The sequence below is a fragment of the Spodoptera frugiperda genome, chromosome 19 (genome assembly GCF_023101765.2).
Source record: "Spodoptera frugiperda isolate SF20-4 chromosome 19, AGI-APGP_CSIRO_Sfru_2.0, whole genome shotgun sequence".
In the NCBI taxonomy this organism is placed as follows: Eukaryota; Metazoa; Arthropoda; class Insecta; order Lepidoptera; family Noctuidae; genus Spodoptera; species Spodoptera frugiperda.
The window spans coordinates 1,241,874-1,257,971 of NC_064230.1; the positions used below are offsets into that span (position 1 = coordinate 1,241,874).

The window sequence follows — 16,098 nt, forward strand, 5'->3', positions numbered from 1 at the left end:
TAATCGCTTTGTTAAGAGTTAAAGCAACGTCACGCCTTTTGTCCCCGAAGGGGTAGGCAGAGGTGCACATTACAACACGTAATGCCGCTATACAAACTCTGCTCTTTGTTAAGAGTTCTTCTGTTCATAACAAACTACTTTTTTAAGTGTGGGAGAGCCATACTTCGGCACTGCTGGGCCAGCTCGACCGGAGTGATACCACGGCCTCACAGACAACCGACGTGAAACAACGCTTACGTTTTGTTACGTTATGTGAGGTTACCGGAGGCCCGATTGCCGCTTCTGAATCTTCCCAATACCCGATTCCCCAACACCTCCTAAATTGCATGGAACATCACGCTTTTTATCCCCGAAGAGGTAGGCAGAGGTGCACATTACGACACGTAATGCCACTGTACAATGTACACCCACTTTTCACCATTTTACCTATTGCCATATACTGGGCACAATTCCAGACTCCGTGTTACTACTGAGAAATTTTCGAAAAACCGAAAAAAGCCTAGCAATACTTTGCCCGACCCGGGAATCGAAACCGAGACCCCTTGTCCGGCAGTCGCACTTGCGACCACTCGACCAACGAGGCAGACATGTGCAATGCAGCCTATTACATGGGACTATAAGTCGCACACAAGTGGTAAAAAGAGCCTGCCCCTTTGGAGATAAAAGGCGTGACGTTGTATGTGTTTACAGTTTGTAGCAAAAATCGAATCGTTCCAAAACGACATTTTTGCAACTGTATTATAATCTCTAATCCCTTGATATTAGACTTATTAAATAGATAGCTTTTATAATCTACTGAGCTAAGGATTAATATTTTATTTAGGTTTGTTACATTCGAGTTTTTAAATAAGTACGTGTGGGAGCGATTGTACGGATCACCTGATGGTAAGCAATCGCCGCTGCCTATGGACACCCGAAACACCAGAGGCGTTACAAGTGCGTTGTCGGCATTTGGCCACCAACCGACTGCACGGTCGACGGCTGGACAACTGGCTGCCGCGCAATGTGTAACGGGTTCGATTCTCGCACGGAGGCAACTCTTTGTGTGATCCACAAATTATTGTTTCAGGTCTGGGTGTCATGTGTATATGAACTTGTATGTTTGTAAACGCACCCACTCAGGAGAAAATCCTAGTGTGGGGCAACCAAAAAAATTTGTGCTAAAGCATGGCTCTCCCACACTTAAATGAAGGAGAACGAGTAAGAAACTCCATAGGCCACTCTTTTTCAACCATGTTTACAATAACCCCGTTAATTTTATTATAACTTTCGTAAGACATACTAAATTAATTATTATGTTATCAGCTTACTCACGTAACTGTTTGACGAGGAACTCGACTAGTTTCAAGCCATGCTAGAGACACATATTCATGAGCAGCATTCCACGACACACGACGTGGCAATTGTCGCGCTGCTACTAATACCTCGTTTGTAAGAAGCCCAAGCATTAATCTTTATCATGAAGCTATATAATCTGATACTTAGACAGGATGCTCACTCAGTGACAATTTGTGAAGCAAGATGTTACGGTCAATTGCAGTGTTGGTGGCAGTCCTGGCTATTTCAAATGGTAAACCGTTTTCTTACTTATAGTTTTACGTTTAAGCTTCAGTAGTGGTGGCCACCGGGGAGGTTTTAGTGCGGCAAAAACCCCACACTCCCTAGAAAAAGCTAGGCGCCTTTTGAAGGTTTCCCCCGTCAACAAAAAAAGGGGGACTGCTTGTTTTGATGTTCAAAAGTGGTTTTGGTCTATTTGAAATAGATAATTTCGACTTTGACTTTGACATTGAAAGTGTGTTTCACAACGCAAGATGGTTTCTCGGTGATTTTTTTAAAAAGTTGAAAGTAGAATATGAAGGAAAAATTATGTGTATGTGTGATGTGTACAATAAATAAATAAATGAACTGAAGATAGCACAATAAATTAAACTAAAAACTAAAAACCACCTCTTCCCGTGGATTTCATGTACCTACCCGAAGAAACTACACATTAGACAGAGACCGTGCAGCAGCGCTCTCTGATAAACCTGAACCTTTTACACTGCGATCTCCAACCCGCCTGCCTGCGGAGATTATGGCAAACCCTCTTATGTAAACGAAGTTCATAGTCCATGCATTAAAAAAACATTTTTTTATGGTATAAGCCGGTAAACGAGCAGACGGATCACCTGATGGTAAGCAATTGCCGCCGCCCATGGATACCTGAAACACCAGAGACATTACAAGTACGTTGCGGCCTTTTGGGGGTTAGGAATTTAAGGGTTGTTGAGGAATCCGGGATTGGGAACATTGGGAAGAGAGTAATTGGGCCTCCGGTAAATGATAAATGATATTTATTTTTGTAAGTAGGTTATAAAATAACACTTTTACACGTCAATATTTCAAATAGCTAGATGAGGCCGGCATTTCCTATCCGACTACTCTGGGAAGAAATGCTAACTTCACTCACACAACGCAAGCGTTTTTCACGTCGGTTTTCTTTGAGGCCGTGGTATCACTCCGGTCGAGGCCGCCCATCTATACTAATCTATACTAATATTATAAAGCTAAAGAGTTTGTTTGATTGTTTGTTTGTTTGTTTGTTTGAACGCGCTAATCTCCGGAACTACTGTTCCGATTTGAATAATTCTTTTTGTGTTGTATAGTGCATTTATCGAGGAAGGCTATAAGCTATAAAACATCACGCTATGACCAATAGGAGCTGAGCAGAGCGGGTGAAACCGCGCGGAAGTAGCTAGTTCTTAATAAATTTATTTTTTGCAGCTCTCCCAGCAGACCATGTGATAGCCAAATTAGACCCTGGACCCCGCTACCAGTATATGACTGGACCTGATGGTCCGGAGCTGGTGGACCTGTGGTTGAAGACCAGCGACGTGTTGGCTGCTGCAAGATACAACCCTGATGTCAATAATCATTACCATCTTTTCACCAGGTAGGTTAAGATCAGGGTTTTTTAAACTTTTTGCAGTCATGGACCACTATCACAATATATAATCTTTTTTTAATGTATGGGCCGGTAAACGAACAGACGGATCACCTGATGGTAAGCAATCGCCGCCGCTTAAGGGCACCAGAAACACCAGAGGCGTCAGAAGTGCGTTGTGTCCTTTTGGGGTTAGGAATTTAAGCGTTGTTGGAAAATCGGGGATTGATTAGATTGGGAGACCTCTGGTAACCTCACTCACACAACAAAACACAACGCAAGCGTTGTTTCACGTCGGTTTTCTGTGAGGCCGTGGTTTCACACTTGAAATAATTATAATCATATTATAATATAGGAAATAATATTTAGAAATAATTCCACGGACCCCTATCAAAGAATTTCTTAATATTAGCAAAGAAAACAAGATATAAATTAGCTTGTTTTCTTATTAAAGAACTCTTTTATTACCAACTATGGTAGTAAAAATGTCACATTGGTACTTGCCGTAAGTTGATTTTGAACGGTTTTGAACCCTCACTCTCATAGACGAGAGCCGGGTGGGTATTTTCCTTCACCATTTGTCACATTACCTGTACTTAATTTGTGTTTTCTCTTGTCCAATCAGATCCAACCGTGCCGTAAGCCAGCCAATCCCACTGGGCGCTGAGACGGCACTCAGAAACTCTCACTTCAATCGCAACAGGAAGACAGTGTTCCTCATCCACGGCTGGAGAAACACACCTACTTCCGATTTTAATACGCATCTTATTAGTGGTAAGTTCTTTGACGTATAAAATTAAAGAGTTACATGACCTGAGGCCTTAGTCTGCTATTACAATTGTGTCACAGTGGTCGATCATTGAGCAGTGCAAGAGGGATGGAGCTATACAACCTACATAGCTCCCATAGACCTTTGAAGCATAGAAGCATAGACCATTGTGACACAATTGTAATAGCAGACTATTACTCCCTGATGGTAAGCATTAAGCAATCAACGTTGACCATGGACAGTCGCAATACTAAAGAAGTTACGAGTCGCGCGTCGAGCTCCGACCACTGTAAGTACGGGTTTTGCGGACAACGAGGAATGATAGCTCGCCGCCCGACCAAAACCAGACCCGTGCGCCGTACCGCGTGCGCCTTAAAGAGTCAGACCGCCACAGATGGGGCCCAGTAGGGCTGCCGTCTGATCGGGATGGTTTTTAGTCAGTAAGAGTCTGACCCTCCCTCGTGCCTCGCCCAAGGCGGGAGAAATCATTGGATGATTTTTCCCCTCAAAATAAAATGGAGCATTAAGCAATGCGCGTCGCCTATGGACAGTCGCAACACCAGAGAAGTTTCGAGTGCGTTACGGTCTAAGGATTTGAAGATGAGGAACTTCTAGGTTGTTCATCCGACACTCCCTCTCGCCTCAGATAATCATAGGCAGTCCGCAGCTCAGGGGTAGTCGGCTCTCTAGGGCAGTAGGCAAATCCGGGGTAGTAAGGAACTCCGGAGTAGTGTGCAGCTCCATGGTAGTCGGCAGCTCCGGGGCAGTCGGCAGCTGCGTGGTAGTTGATAATTCCGGGATAGTCGGCAGCTTTGGTGTAGTTCACAGCTCCGGGTCGGGTGACCCCGTGATCTTAGCCAATACTATTAAAGATGCGAAGTTGAATACTCACCTATAACATTTGAAGAAGTTTGAAATACTGATCTTATATTTTCAGCATACCTGACGGCTCAGGATGTGAACGTGATCATGGTGGACTGGAGTTTCGGAGCAGCCGGAGAATACTTGCCTGCACAGACCAACACCATCAGGTCTGGTATGTAAAACCCCAACTCATACATACTTCCATGTTGAAATTATAAATGAGAAATTCATTTGTAAAGAAATTCATAATTTTAAAAGCAAGTAAGTCATCGTACCCGATCCGAAGCAGTCGGGACTACCTATTCTAAATATTACCGAAGACTCCGGATCGAAGAGCAGGAGATAGGAACGGGCTGGCTTTCTAGTCAGTATGAGTCTGACACTCCCGACTCGCCTTACCCAATTGGCGTACGATGAATTTCATTGTTTTAGGGTGATTTTCCATTTTCATATTATAAAGAGACGCAGTCTAAATATTATGAAGACTTAGTGAGAGCACTTCACGCCTGACTTATGCCCGAATGGGTAGGCAGAGGTGCTTCATTACGGGCACGTAATGCCGCTATAAAATGTTTTACCCACTTTTTTTCATTTTCATAAAGAAACGCAGTCTGGTTTTTGAGTTTTTTAAAATTAACTTTTTTATAATATTTTTTTTATAATATTAATTTTTATGTTTATTGTTTTTAATTGGTGCAAACAAAACTGATTTTCTTTCTTTCTTTCCTTCATATACAGTCTGCCACTCTCATACAAACAGTAACTAATATAAAATATCCTTTTTTGCTTTCCAGGAGAGCACGTGGCTCGCTACATAAACTGGTTGAACGCTGCCAGTGGCGCCAATCTGAACAACTACCACATAATTGGCCACAGTCTTGGAGCTCACCAATCCGGTGTGGTGGGCAGGCAGCTGGGTGGACGAGTGCCTTATATTACAGGTATGTATAGGAATAATGAGTGTGGGAGAGCCATGCTTCGGCACTGCTGGGCCGGCTCGACTGGAGTGATACCACGGCCGAGCAGAAAACCGACGTCAAACAACACTTGCTGTTGCAGGCCTAATTACCCCAATCCCCGATTCCCCAACAACCCTTAAATTCTTAACTCCCAAAAGGCCGGCAACGCCTCTGGTGTTTCGGGTGTCCGTGGTCGGTGTCGATTGCTTTTTTTATGATGATGGCAAGCACACTTGAAACACTAGAGGCGTTACAAGTGCGTTGTCGGCTTGCTTACCATCAGGTGATCCGTCAGCTCGTTTACCGGCTTATACCATAAAAATAACATTACACCAGTCTACATAACCTCTAAAATCATTTCAGGCCTGGACCCCGCACTCCCCGGTTGGGTAACCCACCCTCAAGCCTTCCGATCTACTGATGGTATCTACACGGAGGTAATGCACACTGATGCTGGACTCTACGGCATCGTGAACCCAGCTGGTGATGTCGACTTCTACCCCAATGGTGGGAGCTGGATGCCTGGGTGCGGGGACCGGAATTGTAATCATCATCGGTGAGTGTTTAAGTTATGTGATAGTCCAGAGCTACGGACAACGTGGGTTGTGAATGTGGGCTGATGCCTGATCCTAGGCTAATAACTGGGAGCCTACTCTAATTCAACGAACGAACGAAAAAACTTATTAGTAAATCAATAAAACCTACGGCCGAAGATTAAACGAAACTTCGGATTCGAGAACCGGAGTAGGCCGCCTGATCCGGGCTAATACCTGATCCGGAGTTGCGGACTACCTAGTGGGTTTACCGGGGCTCCGGCTCGAAAAATCATCCAATTATTTCTCTCGCCTTGGGCGAGGCGAGAGGGGATGTCAGACTCTTACTAACTAAAAATCACCCAATTCTAGCGGTAAACCCGATAGTTAGTCCACAGCTCCGGATCAGCGAAACAATGCGTGTGTTGTGTTTCGTTGTATAAAATGACGTTACCGAAGGCAGAACTCCTGATCTTCAAATACCAATAATAATAAGACTGGAGGGATCCTTCCATCATTCATTTGCCGAGCCTTTAGGGGGTCTTATCAGCAAGACTATAGGTGCGGGCTAACCGCGGCGTCTCCTGGCGCTTCGGTCCATATGACAAGACTGTTGGACGGGCCATGGGAGGTGGAAGCATTACACACGAAAAACGAACTCGTTTGTCGTATTATTCCATCATCATCATCATCAGCCGAGAGACGTCCACTGCTGAACAAAGGCCTCCCCCTTAGTCCTCCACGTAGAACGACAAGTCGCCACCTGCATCCACTGGCTCCCCGCCACATGACCAAAAAAAAAAAACTAAAAATTATATGAAAATCTTCCAGGTGCATCTTCTACATGAGCGAGTCTCTAACCAGAGGAGGGTTCACGGGCCGCCGCTGTGAGAACCTGAACGCAGCGCTGAACAGCAACTGCAACGGCTCCGGCACTCTGAGGATGGGAGGGCCCACTGCTAAGACTGGGTGAGTAGACGTTACAAAAGGAACCATCATCGAACCACAAGACAATCGGCGAGGCGTCACCGTTTCATGGTAGATATCCCACCCACTCGCACGAAGCGCTTCGCTTCAAGCTTCCTTGTGCGAACTGCTAGGGAGTGGAACTCCTTGCCGGAGTCTGTGTTTCCTGATGGGTATAACCTGGGTGTCTTCAAAGCCCGAGTGAATAGGTTGCTTATGGGCAGACGTGCTCCATCGTAGGCCGCATCATCACTTACCATCAGGCGAGATAGCGGCCAAACGTCGGCCCATTTAACATAAAAAAGGGGGGTACCTCTACCATGAGTTTGAAGCAATAGTATTTGTCGATAGTCGCTAGCGACGACGTACATTTTTTTGTATGGCAAATTTTAGTTCCACTGGTGACTGGTAGAGGCGTTGTAAAATTTCGATCGACGACATCGGTCGACGTTGATCGATTGGTGTGGTAGCTTTAATTGATCGACGGATACCGGTCGAGTAACCAATCGATCGATTGCCGGTCGATGGCATCGGTCCATCGATTGGTCTAGTAGAAACTATCGATCGACGTCGACTAATCCATTCTACCATCGACCGATGGCATCGATTGGTGTGGTAACAACCTAACAATAGTTCGTTTTTTTGTTTTTACAGAAACTCTGGAATATTCTTCGTGAGGACGAACGCGAATTCTCCTTACTCCCAAGGTTGAAAGATTTGAGACCCAAAGACATTTTGTATAATAAATTCATTAAAATATACATTGTAAGGGTGTTTTATTTACTTCTTTTGAGGTAGAGGCCATAAAAGGTCCATCTTTTTTTTTCTTTTCTCACCATGATCACCTGATGGTAAACAATTGACGCACTCCATGGCCAACGTAAAACAGGGTGAATAAAAACAAATCAGGGGTGAATAGGAACATTTTGTTGTGTTTTCACGTAATTTAGATCTGTTTATACCATTTTAATATTTTTTATTAATTCATTATTAAAACCAAAAATGCTCTATTTGTACAGTGCAAGCACGCACAAATATGACATCATTGTGTCGGCACTTTACTAGCTACGCGCGCTCTATACTTTAGTACACAATTATCACTCAAATCGCGTGCACTCATTATCATTCAATTAAATTCTATTTTTACGTATTCTTTGCGTATTAATCAACCTATCATCAATAAAAGGTGTAAAGATCCTACATCTTTTTGGTCCTTCGAGCCTCCGTATAAGCGGGACTCTTTCGCGTACACAACAGTGTGAATAAGCTGTCGGCACGAAAGTACAGCTCCTGCGACTACGACTTGTGGACAGAGTAACATCCGTCTGCTGCAACAACATTCTTTCCGTGACGACGAATCGCGGAGACGACAATACAGCAAACCGTTCAAAGCGTAAGCCAATCTATCATACAACAACAATCATGAGCGCCACCATGGAAAACATTTTGGCCAATCAAGATCAGATCATTCAAGCCATGGAGCAGCAACTGCGGAATTTCAAGAAGGATTCTGCGGATCGCAAAACTCCGGCCAACATCAAAAAACGTTTGCAAATCCTGGATTCATACTGGGGGAGTTTCAAGAGAATCATGCTAAATTGTATGAATTTGAAGATCGTGGTTATGCCTACTTTTCGGAAAACATGTACGATAAAGCAAGAATTCTTTACAATGAAGCTCAGGACATTATTCAAAATTACAAGCCACCTACTAGTGCGGAAAAAGGGAGTAAGTCGCCTAGCACTTCATCAATTCGTACAACTGATACTCGCAATCAAGAAGCTGCGGATGAGCGACAACAAACGAACATGTTATCAGTAGATTCAGATAAACCAAATATCAAGCCAATTGGAACCCCATCCACATCATTGTTCAAGAAGATTGTCTCTCGAGGTAATGCCAGTAAATTGGAAGAAATGCTACGCAAGCAGAAGAGTAATTTCAAGGCTTTATCACGAGCAATCAGAAACGTGGATATGGAGAGCCTCTCCGGAAAATGGGAATTCGAAGATGTGCTCAAAACCATTCAAGTAAAATGGTCAACTATAGAATCCCTACACTGGGAAATAGATTGTGAGATGTACTCGGAAGATGAGGAGTATGAACAGGAATATAGCAACCACGAACAACTGTATATTAACATCAAAAAGTTGGTCAATAGCAAGATGTATTCTGTTTCATATCGGGAAAGTTTTACACCGAAAATAGATATACCTACCTTCTCAGGGAACTATCAAAAATGGATATCATTCAAGGACTTATTCCAAGAAGCAGTCCACAACAACAAATCCATCCCAAACGCCCAGAAGATGCAGTTATTAAAAACTAAACTGAAAGGCGAAGCAGAAAGGATCATCCAGCACCTCAATATCAGTTCTGAAAATTACAAAGTTTGCTGGGACATATTGAATCATAGGTATAACAATGACAGATTAATTTTCACCTCTCACATGAACATACTGCTGTCAATACCTACAATGCAAAACCAAGTTGACACACAGATCAAGAACATGTTCGACACCATTAATGAATGCATGAACTCCTTAAAAAATCTTGGGATAGATGTAGTCGCCATTGGACCGATGGTGGTGCATTTACTCACACAGAAGCTGGATACTCAATCGCTTAGTGAATACACTCAATCATTAGACAATCCGAGAGCCTTGCCTGTTCTAACAGACTTTCTTAAATTTTTGGAAAACAAGTATACTGCTCTCGAGTCGACACGGCGAAAGCATTATTCATCCAAATCATCATCGGCGTCATCTCCGAGTAACAACAAAGATTCTGAACACCAAGTCAACAAAAAGAATCAATCAAAATCGAATAATTTCAATAAAATTGACTCGAATAAACCATTTTTGCGTAGTTCGACTTTAAAAAGTTGTGCAACGAGGACACAATATTGCCCACTATGCAAAGACGATAGCCACGGACTTTTCTACTGCAAGCCATTTTTAGAATTGGGGTCAACAGAAAAGAGAAACACAGTGCAAAGGTTCAACTTGTGTGAAAATTGCCTGGTTGATCACAAAAATAAATCATGCCGTTCTGAATCAAAATGCAGGGTGTGTCAAGGACCTCATAATACCGTATTGCACGATGCCTTACAGATAAACGCAGTGTCCAGCAAAATTGATAAGTCACCGTCTATGTCATGTGAAGACAATACACATAGTAATGCGACACACGTCAGCAAGGAACCTGTTGTTGAAATTCTGCTAGCAACGGCACTTGTCCGTGTACAAGGGATTAATGGGGAATATCACACAATGAGGGCTCTCATAGATCAAGGCTCCCAAGCCTCCCTCATTACTGAGAACGCGGCACAAATCCTGAAACTGCCACGCCGAGCATGCAAAGGCGTCATAGTTGGAGTCAGTGCCAATCAAACCAATTGTAAAGGAGTTCTCAGTCTTGTGGCGTCCTCATTGTACTCCAATTACACATTCCAAACAGAAGTTGTTATTATGAAGAAATTAATTAACAATTTACCAAATCATAGTTTCTCAAAACCATCGTGGGAATATCTTCAAAACATTCAACTAGCAGATACAGATTTCAACGTTTGTCGTCCAATAGATTTATTGCTGGGAGCAGAAGTTTACGCGGAAATCATCATGCCTGGCATAATCAAGGAAAACTCATCTCTACCAATAGCTCAACAGACTCAACTTGGCTGGATTTTGAGTGGCAATGTCAAGTCCTATCAATGCAACGTTATCATGAACAATATAGAAGACATACAAAGGTTTTGGAGCATTGAAGATGTCACCGATCTCAATACTGACATGTCCTCTGAAGACCATCAATGCCTTCAACAATATCACTCAGAAACAGTACGACGAGAAGATGGTAGATACGTGGTCAGACTGCCACTGAAGCCAGATATCAACGAAAAATTGGGAGAATCAAAACAAAGAGCCGTAGCACAATTTTATCAACTGGAAAGGAAATTTGCAAGAAATAAAAATATTTCCGAAGATTACAAAACATTCATAACCGAGTACATCAAACTGGGTCACATGCGCAAGTGCACACAAAAGAGACTGCCGGATTGCATTTTACCTCACCTGTGCGTTTTACGGCCGGACTCGACAACAACATCGCTGCGAGTTGTATTTAACGCGTCAGCAAAAACTTCGACTGGCTACAGTCTTAATGATTTAATGTATAGCGGTCCGAATCTACAACAGGATTTGTTTACACTGATTCTGAAATGGAGGCAGTATAAATATGCATTCACAGCAGATATCGAGAAGATGTTTCGGCAGATCTTGTGTAATGAGAAGGACCTACAGTATCAGAAAATCGTCTGGCGTGACTCACCTTCCCAAGTGCTTAGAGAATATGAGTTGAGTACAGTCACCTATGGAACCAAAGCAGCTCCATTCCTGGCCATGATGACGTTGAAACGGTTAGCAGAAGACGAACGTTCAAGATACCCTACAGCATCAGCAGTCCTGGAACAGTGCTTCTACATGGATGATCTTCTGACAGGAAACCACAGCATAGAGGAAGCCAAGCAACTCAAGGCTGACCTAATAAATTTGCTGAAATCTGGTGGATTTAATTTGCGGAAATGGTCGTCAAATAACATGGACATACAAGAAGCAATAACAAACAAGGAACAAGCCTTCGAATTCAAGCATCAAGAATCAACCAAAACTTTGGGACTGCGCTGGCACCCACAGAGCGATCAATTCAAGTTCCAGATGAAGATTGACACATCATCATTGACGCCATCCACTAAAAGATCATTATTATCTGACATTTCAAAGATATTTGATCCACTCGGCTGGCTGTCTCCAGTATCAACCAAATTGAAACTTTTATTCCAAAAAGTTTGGTCGTTGAATCTTCAATGGGATGAAGCAGTACCTACAAACATCAATGAAGAATGGCTTAAAATAAAAAAGGAGTTACCACATATCGAACATATTAACGTACCAAGATGGCTTCAAACGCCAAAAAATGCAATCATAGAGTTACACAGGTTCTGTGACTCATCAGAAAAGGCCTATGCATGTGTAATTTATGGCAGAATTATCAATCTGGAAGAGGTGGAGTGGCAATCTCCTGTGGTTATAGTAGCAGGAAAATCAAAGCTCGTGCCTGTCAACAAATCGGTATCTCTGCCTAGATTGGAGCTTTGCGCAGCACAATTGTTGTCAAAACTGATGAAAGTTGTTCAGAACTGTTTATCAAACCATACTATACGAATATACGGTTGGTGCGATTCGACCGCAGTACTAGGTTGGCTCCATGGTGAACCAAATCGCTGGAAACCATTCGTGGCTAACAGAGTAGCACAAATCACAGAGATAATACCAACGAATAGCGGGCGTTATGTGAAATCAGCCGAAAATCCAGCTGATTGCGCGAGCCGAGGTTTATTAGCGAATCAACTACAGCATCATCCACTTTGGTGGCACGGACCAACCTGGCTATCAACATTCAAAGTAGACAAAAATCAAAACCTACCAACTTACGTTACTTATGAGGAAATCAAAAAGTCAATAAAAAGTAATGTAATTCAACAAAATGAGGACATTGTTTTAAAATTATTGAACAAATTCAGCAATTTCGAACGAGCGGCGCGTGTTCTTGCTTGGACTTTGCGCGCCATATCTCGCAGTCAACACAAACCAAAGTATTTGACTGTCAGCGAAATAAAAATAGCTAAATATCGCTTAATAAAACGAGTACAGCTAACGGTATTTAAGGAAGAGATATTTAGTCTCCGAGATCAGAAGCAAATAGACGCGAAGAGCAAATTGCTGAAGCTTAACCCATTTTTGGATCAAGACGGCCTATTGAGAGTCGGTGGCAGACTGAACAACGCGAAGATGAGCCAAAACATGAAGCATCCCCTTATCATTCCGAACAACACCCACCTCAGTGACTTATTGATCAAACAAGGACATCAGATGACACTTCATGGGGGAGCGAGAGTTACTCAAGCATGGCTGCGTCATCAATACTGGATTCTGGGAGGAAACCGAGCAATCAAGAAGTGCCTTCGGAACTGCGTCAAGTGCCGAAAACACGATCCAATCAAACACGAACAACTCATGGGCGACCTTCCTTTAGCACGCAGCAATCCAACACGACCATTTTTCCATACAGGGGTCGATTTTACCGGGTTTGTCGACGTAAAAGCAAGCAAGGGCCGAGGTATTAAGACCACGAAAGGGTACATCGCTGTATTCGTTTGTATGGCCACCAAGGCTGTGCACATCGAGTTAGTATCGGACCTGACCTCATCGTCGTTCCTAGCGGCTTTACGAAGAATGGCAGCTCGGAGAGGCACCCCAGGCCATGTCTATAGTGATAATGGCACGAATTTTGTTGGAGCAAGCAGAATTCTTAACGAAGAGTTCGTCAATATTCAAAACACCTTAGATGACAGTTTTTTCGAGGCTATTGCCAGTATGGAGATTAACTGGCATTTTAATGCCCCTTCCTGGCCTAGCGCCGGAGGCCTCTGGGAAGCCGCCGTCAAGAGTTTGAAGTACCATCTCAAACGAGTCATAGGAAGTCAGAAGCTGACGTTTGAAGAATATTCAACTTTGCTCGCTCAAATAGAAGCATGTTTAAATAGCCGACCATTATGCGCACTCAGTGAAGACCCCGAAGACTTAGACTGTCTCACACCGTCTCATTTTTTGGCGAGTGGTCCAACACTAACTATCATCGAGACTGAGAGAGACTTGCGGACAAGGTGGCAACTCACACAAAAAATATTTGATGACCTGTGGAAGAGATGGCGAGCTGAATACCTGTGCCAACTATCAGCTCGCAGCAAGTGGCGCAAACCTCATCAGAATTTGAAGATCAATGACATCGTCATCATTCACGACGTTAATTTGCCCCCGGGAAAGTGGCCCATGGGCAGAGTTATTGAACTTCATCCAGGGAAAGACGGGTACGTCAGAGTAGTGACCCTACGCACGAAAAATGGGACACTTAAGAGACCAATTACAAAATTGTCCGTTTTGCCGATCAACGACAATAATCAAAGCCACGATGCAGAAAAAGAAAACCAAGAAGGTCAAACAAATAACAATAAATATTCCAAGCCAGCCTCATCAAAATTGTGCAACTTCATAATAACGACACTCATACTTCTGATGTTTATTTGTTCAGGAACGTGCGAACACAAAATTTCCAAAGTTGCAGATAATAAAAACATATTTTTTGATAAAGTTACAAACATGAAATGGGAACGTGATGAATGGAAACTCATCGTTTATTGCGATATGGCTCCGTATTGGCAAGGAATGAACCTTCTGAACAAGTTTATCACTCATCTAGACAACATATGTTTAAGGGATCAAATACCACAATGCAACGTAGTCCGATTACAACTTACTCACGGGTACAACGAACTTGAACACTACAACAACGTTTTACTTGGTCAGCAAGGTCAAGTTCGTCGACGTCGCGGGCTTATCAACGGTATTGGCTACGTCGCACATAGTTTGTTTGGAGTTTTAGACGAAACTTTTGCCGAACAATATCAGAAGGATATTGCCTTAATAAGAAGCGATCAAAAACATCTTAGCAATCTCTGGAGAAACCAAACGTCAATTGTGGAGGCTGAGCTAAATGTCATCAAAAGAATTGAAAATACCCTGGACAAGCAGCACAAGATTCTCAATCAACACATTACCAACTACTACTCGGACATGAACAAACTGAAAGAAGAAATCCGACACACTGACAATAAAGCGAAATTCACTTTATCAACGTTTATAGCCAATAACATCATGACCAATCTAAAAGAAATCCAGGAGACGCTAGTTGATACAGTGGCCAACATTTATTATGAAAAGTTTAACTTTCACTTACTAACACCAGCTCAGTTGAAAAACGAACTGAATGTTATAACCGGACAAATCTCAAAGGACCTAGCCTTACCGATTAATAATATTCAGGCTGACTTAGCGAAGATATATCATCTATTGAAAGTGAAAGCAAGAGTTACTAGGGAGTTCCTGATTTTCGAAGTAAGAATTCCTCTTGTAAGCAGGGAAGACTATGAGCTTTACAACCTCATACCGATTCCACAACAAGCCAACACAAGCATGGTCATTATAGTACCTGTAGCAAACAGTGGTCTCGAACCTACCGATTTTTCGGTATTTCTACCGATATGGGCTCTGTTCTACCGAAATACCGAAATATAACGATTTTTCTACGATTTCACAATATATATGGAAATTCTACTTTTAAGCTGGCAACCCTTTTCATGTATGTTTATAATTTTACGGGGAAGCCCTCAATAGTATGGAACTAGTGCAGCATATAATTCGTATATTTTGGGGAATACCCTTGTGTCCTACAATTTGATGTTAGAGGCTTCCCGCTCGGGAATTTACCTGTCTAGTCTATATAAACAGGAATTCGGTTGTTTTTTTTCATTAATTTTCTTAACTTTGAAGAGAGAGTATCTAACTTAAAGAGTGCCTACAAAATCAGATAAGTAATTAAGTTAAATAAAATGTCGTCTGACAAGGAGCCAAGCACCGATTCGACCAAAACTCATGACATATCTATCATATAATCTTTTGAAAACAAAACAGCGAAATAGGCTGCCTACTGAATCAATCACTAGCCTTTTACATTCAAAACGACTCTTTAATACAGCGGCTATGGCCAAAGAATATTGGTACCATAATAAATGCGTCATTGTTATAAAATTAGTCTGTAAGTTTTTTAATAAATAAACGAATTAGATAGAATATTGTGTTTTTTTTTTTCAAATACCGATTTTGGGTAGAAATATACCGATTTTATCTGGCAATTCTACCGATCTCGCTCTATGACGTTCGAGACCACTGGTAGCAAAGTACCTGGCTATCAATACACATAAAGATGCTTACATTCCGGTGTCTACAAGCGACTTACAAAAATGCGTTCCTTACAGCGCCGACGAGTACATCTGCCCACTGAAAAGGCCTATCTTTCAAATGACGTCAGACAAAAACCTATGTCTGAAACAACAAGCCTCTAATCAATGTCAGACTGAGACAAGAGAATGTCAAGATTCCTGGACTGATTTGAATTTAATTAATTCAT

General features: G+C 42.5%; 2 protein-coding genes across 2 annotated transcripts; both read left to right on the forward strand.

The window, feature by feature from the left end:
• The first annotated feature begins 1,470 nt into the window (after window positions 1-1,470).
• Window positions 1,471-7,775, forward strand: LOC118280901 (pancreatic lipase-related protein 2-like). The gene is made up of 8 exons (XM_050700584.1): window positions 1,471-1,570; window positions 2,764-2,932; window positions 3,549-3,697; window positions 4,630-4,728; window positions 5,351-5,497; window positions 5,879-6,071; window positions 6,880-7,017; window positions 7,669-7,775. Exons 1-8 carry the CDS (start codon window positions 1,522-1,524, stop codon window positions 7,724-7,726), a joined length of 1,002 nt encoding a protein of 333 aa, XP_050556541.1. The 5' UTR covers window positions 1,471-1,521; the 3' UTR covers window positions 7,727-7,775.
• An 882-nt stretch (window positions 7,776-8,657) lies between these two features.
• Window positions 8,658-15,206, forward strand: LOC126911779 (uncharacterized). The gene has a single exon (XM_050700619.1). It carries the CDS (start codon window positions 8,658-8,660, stop codon window positions 15,204-15,206), a length of 6,549 nt encoding a protein of 2,182 aa, XP_050556576.1.
• Window positions 15,207-16,098: the final 892 nt, after the last annotated feature.

What these genes read in the sequence shown, in the direction of transcription:
- LOC118280901 (XM_050700584.1), top strand. Translation starts at nt 1,522, where the DNA reads ATGTTACGGTCAATTGCAGTGTTGGTGGCAGTCCTGGCTATTTCAAAT. An exon ending in AGTCCTGGCTATTTCAAATG is followed by an intron (nt 1,571 to 2,763) that starts GTAAACCGTTTT and finishes TATTTTTTGCAG; the next exon opens with CTCTCCCAGCAGACCATGTG. An exon ending in CGGAATTGTAATCATCATCG is followed by an intron (nt 6,072 to 6,879) that starts GTGAGTGTTTAA and finishes AAAATCTTCCAG; the next exon opens with GTGCATCTTCTACATGAGCG.
- LOC126911779 (XM_050700619.1), top strand. Translation starts at nt 8,658, where the DNA reads ATGTACGATAAAGCAAGAATTCTTTACAATGAAGCTCAGGACATTATT.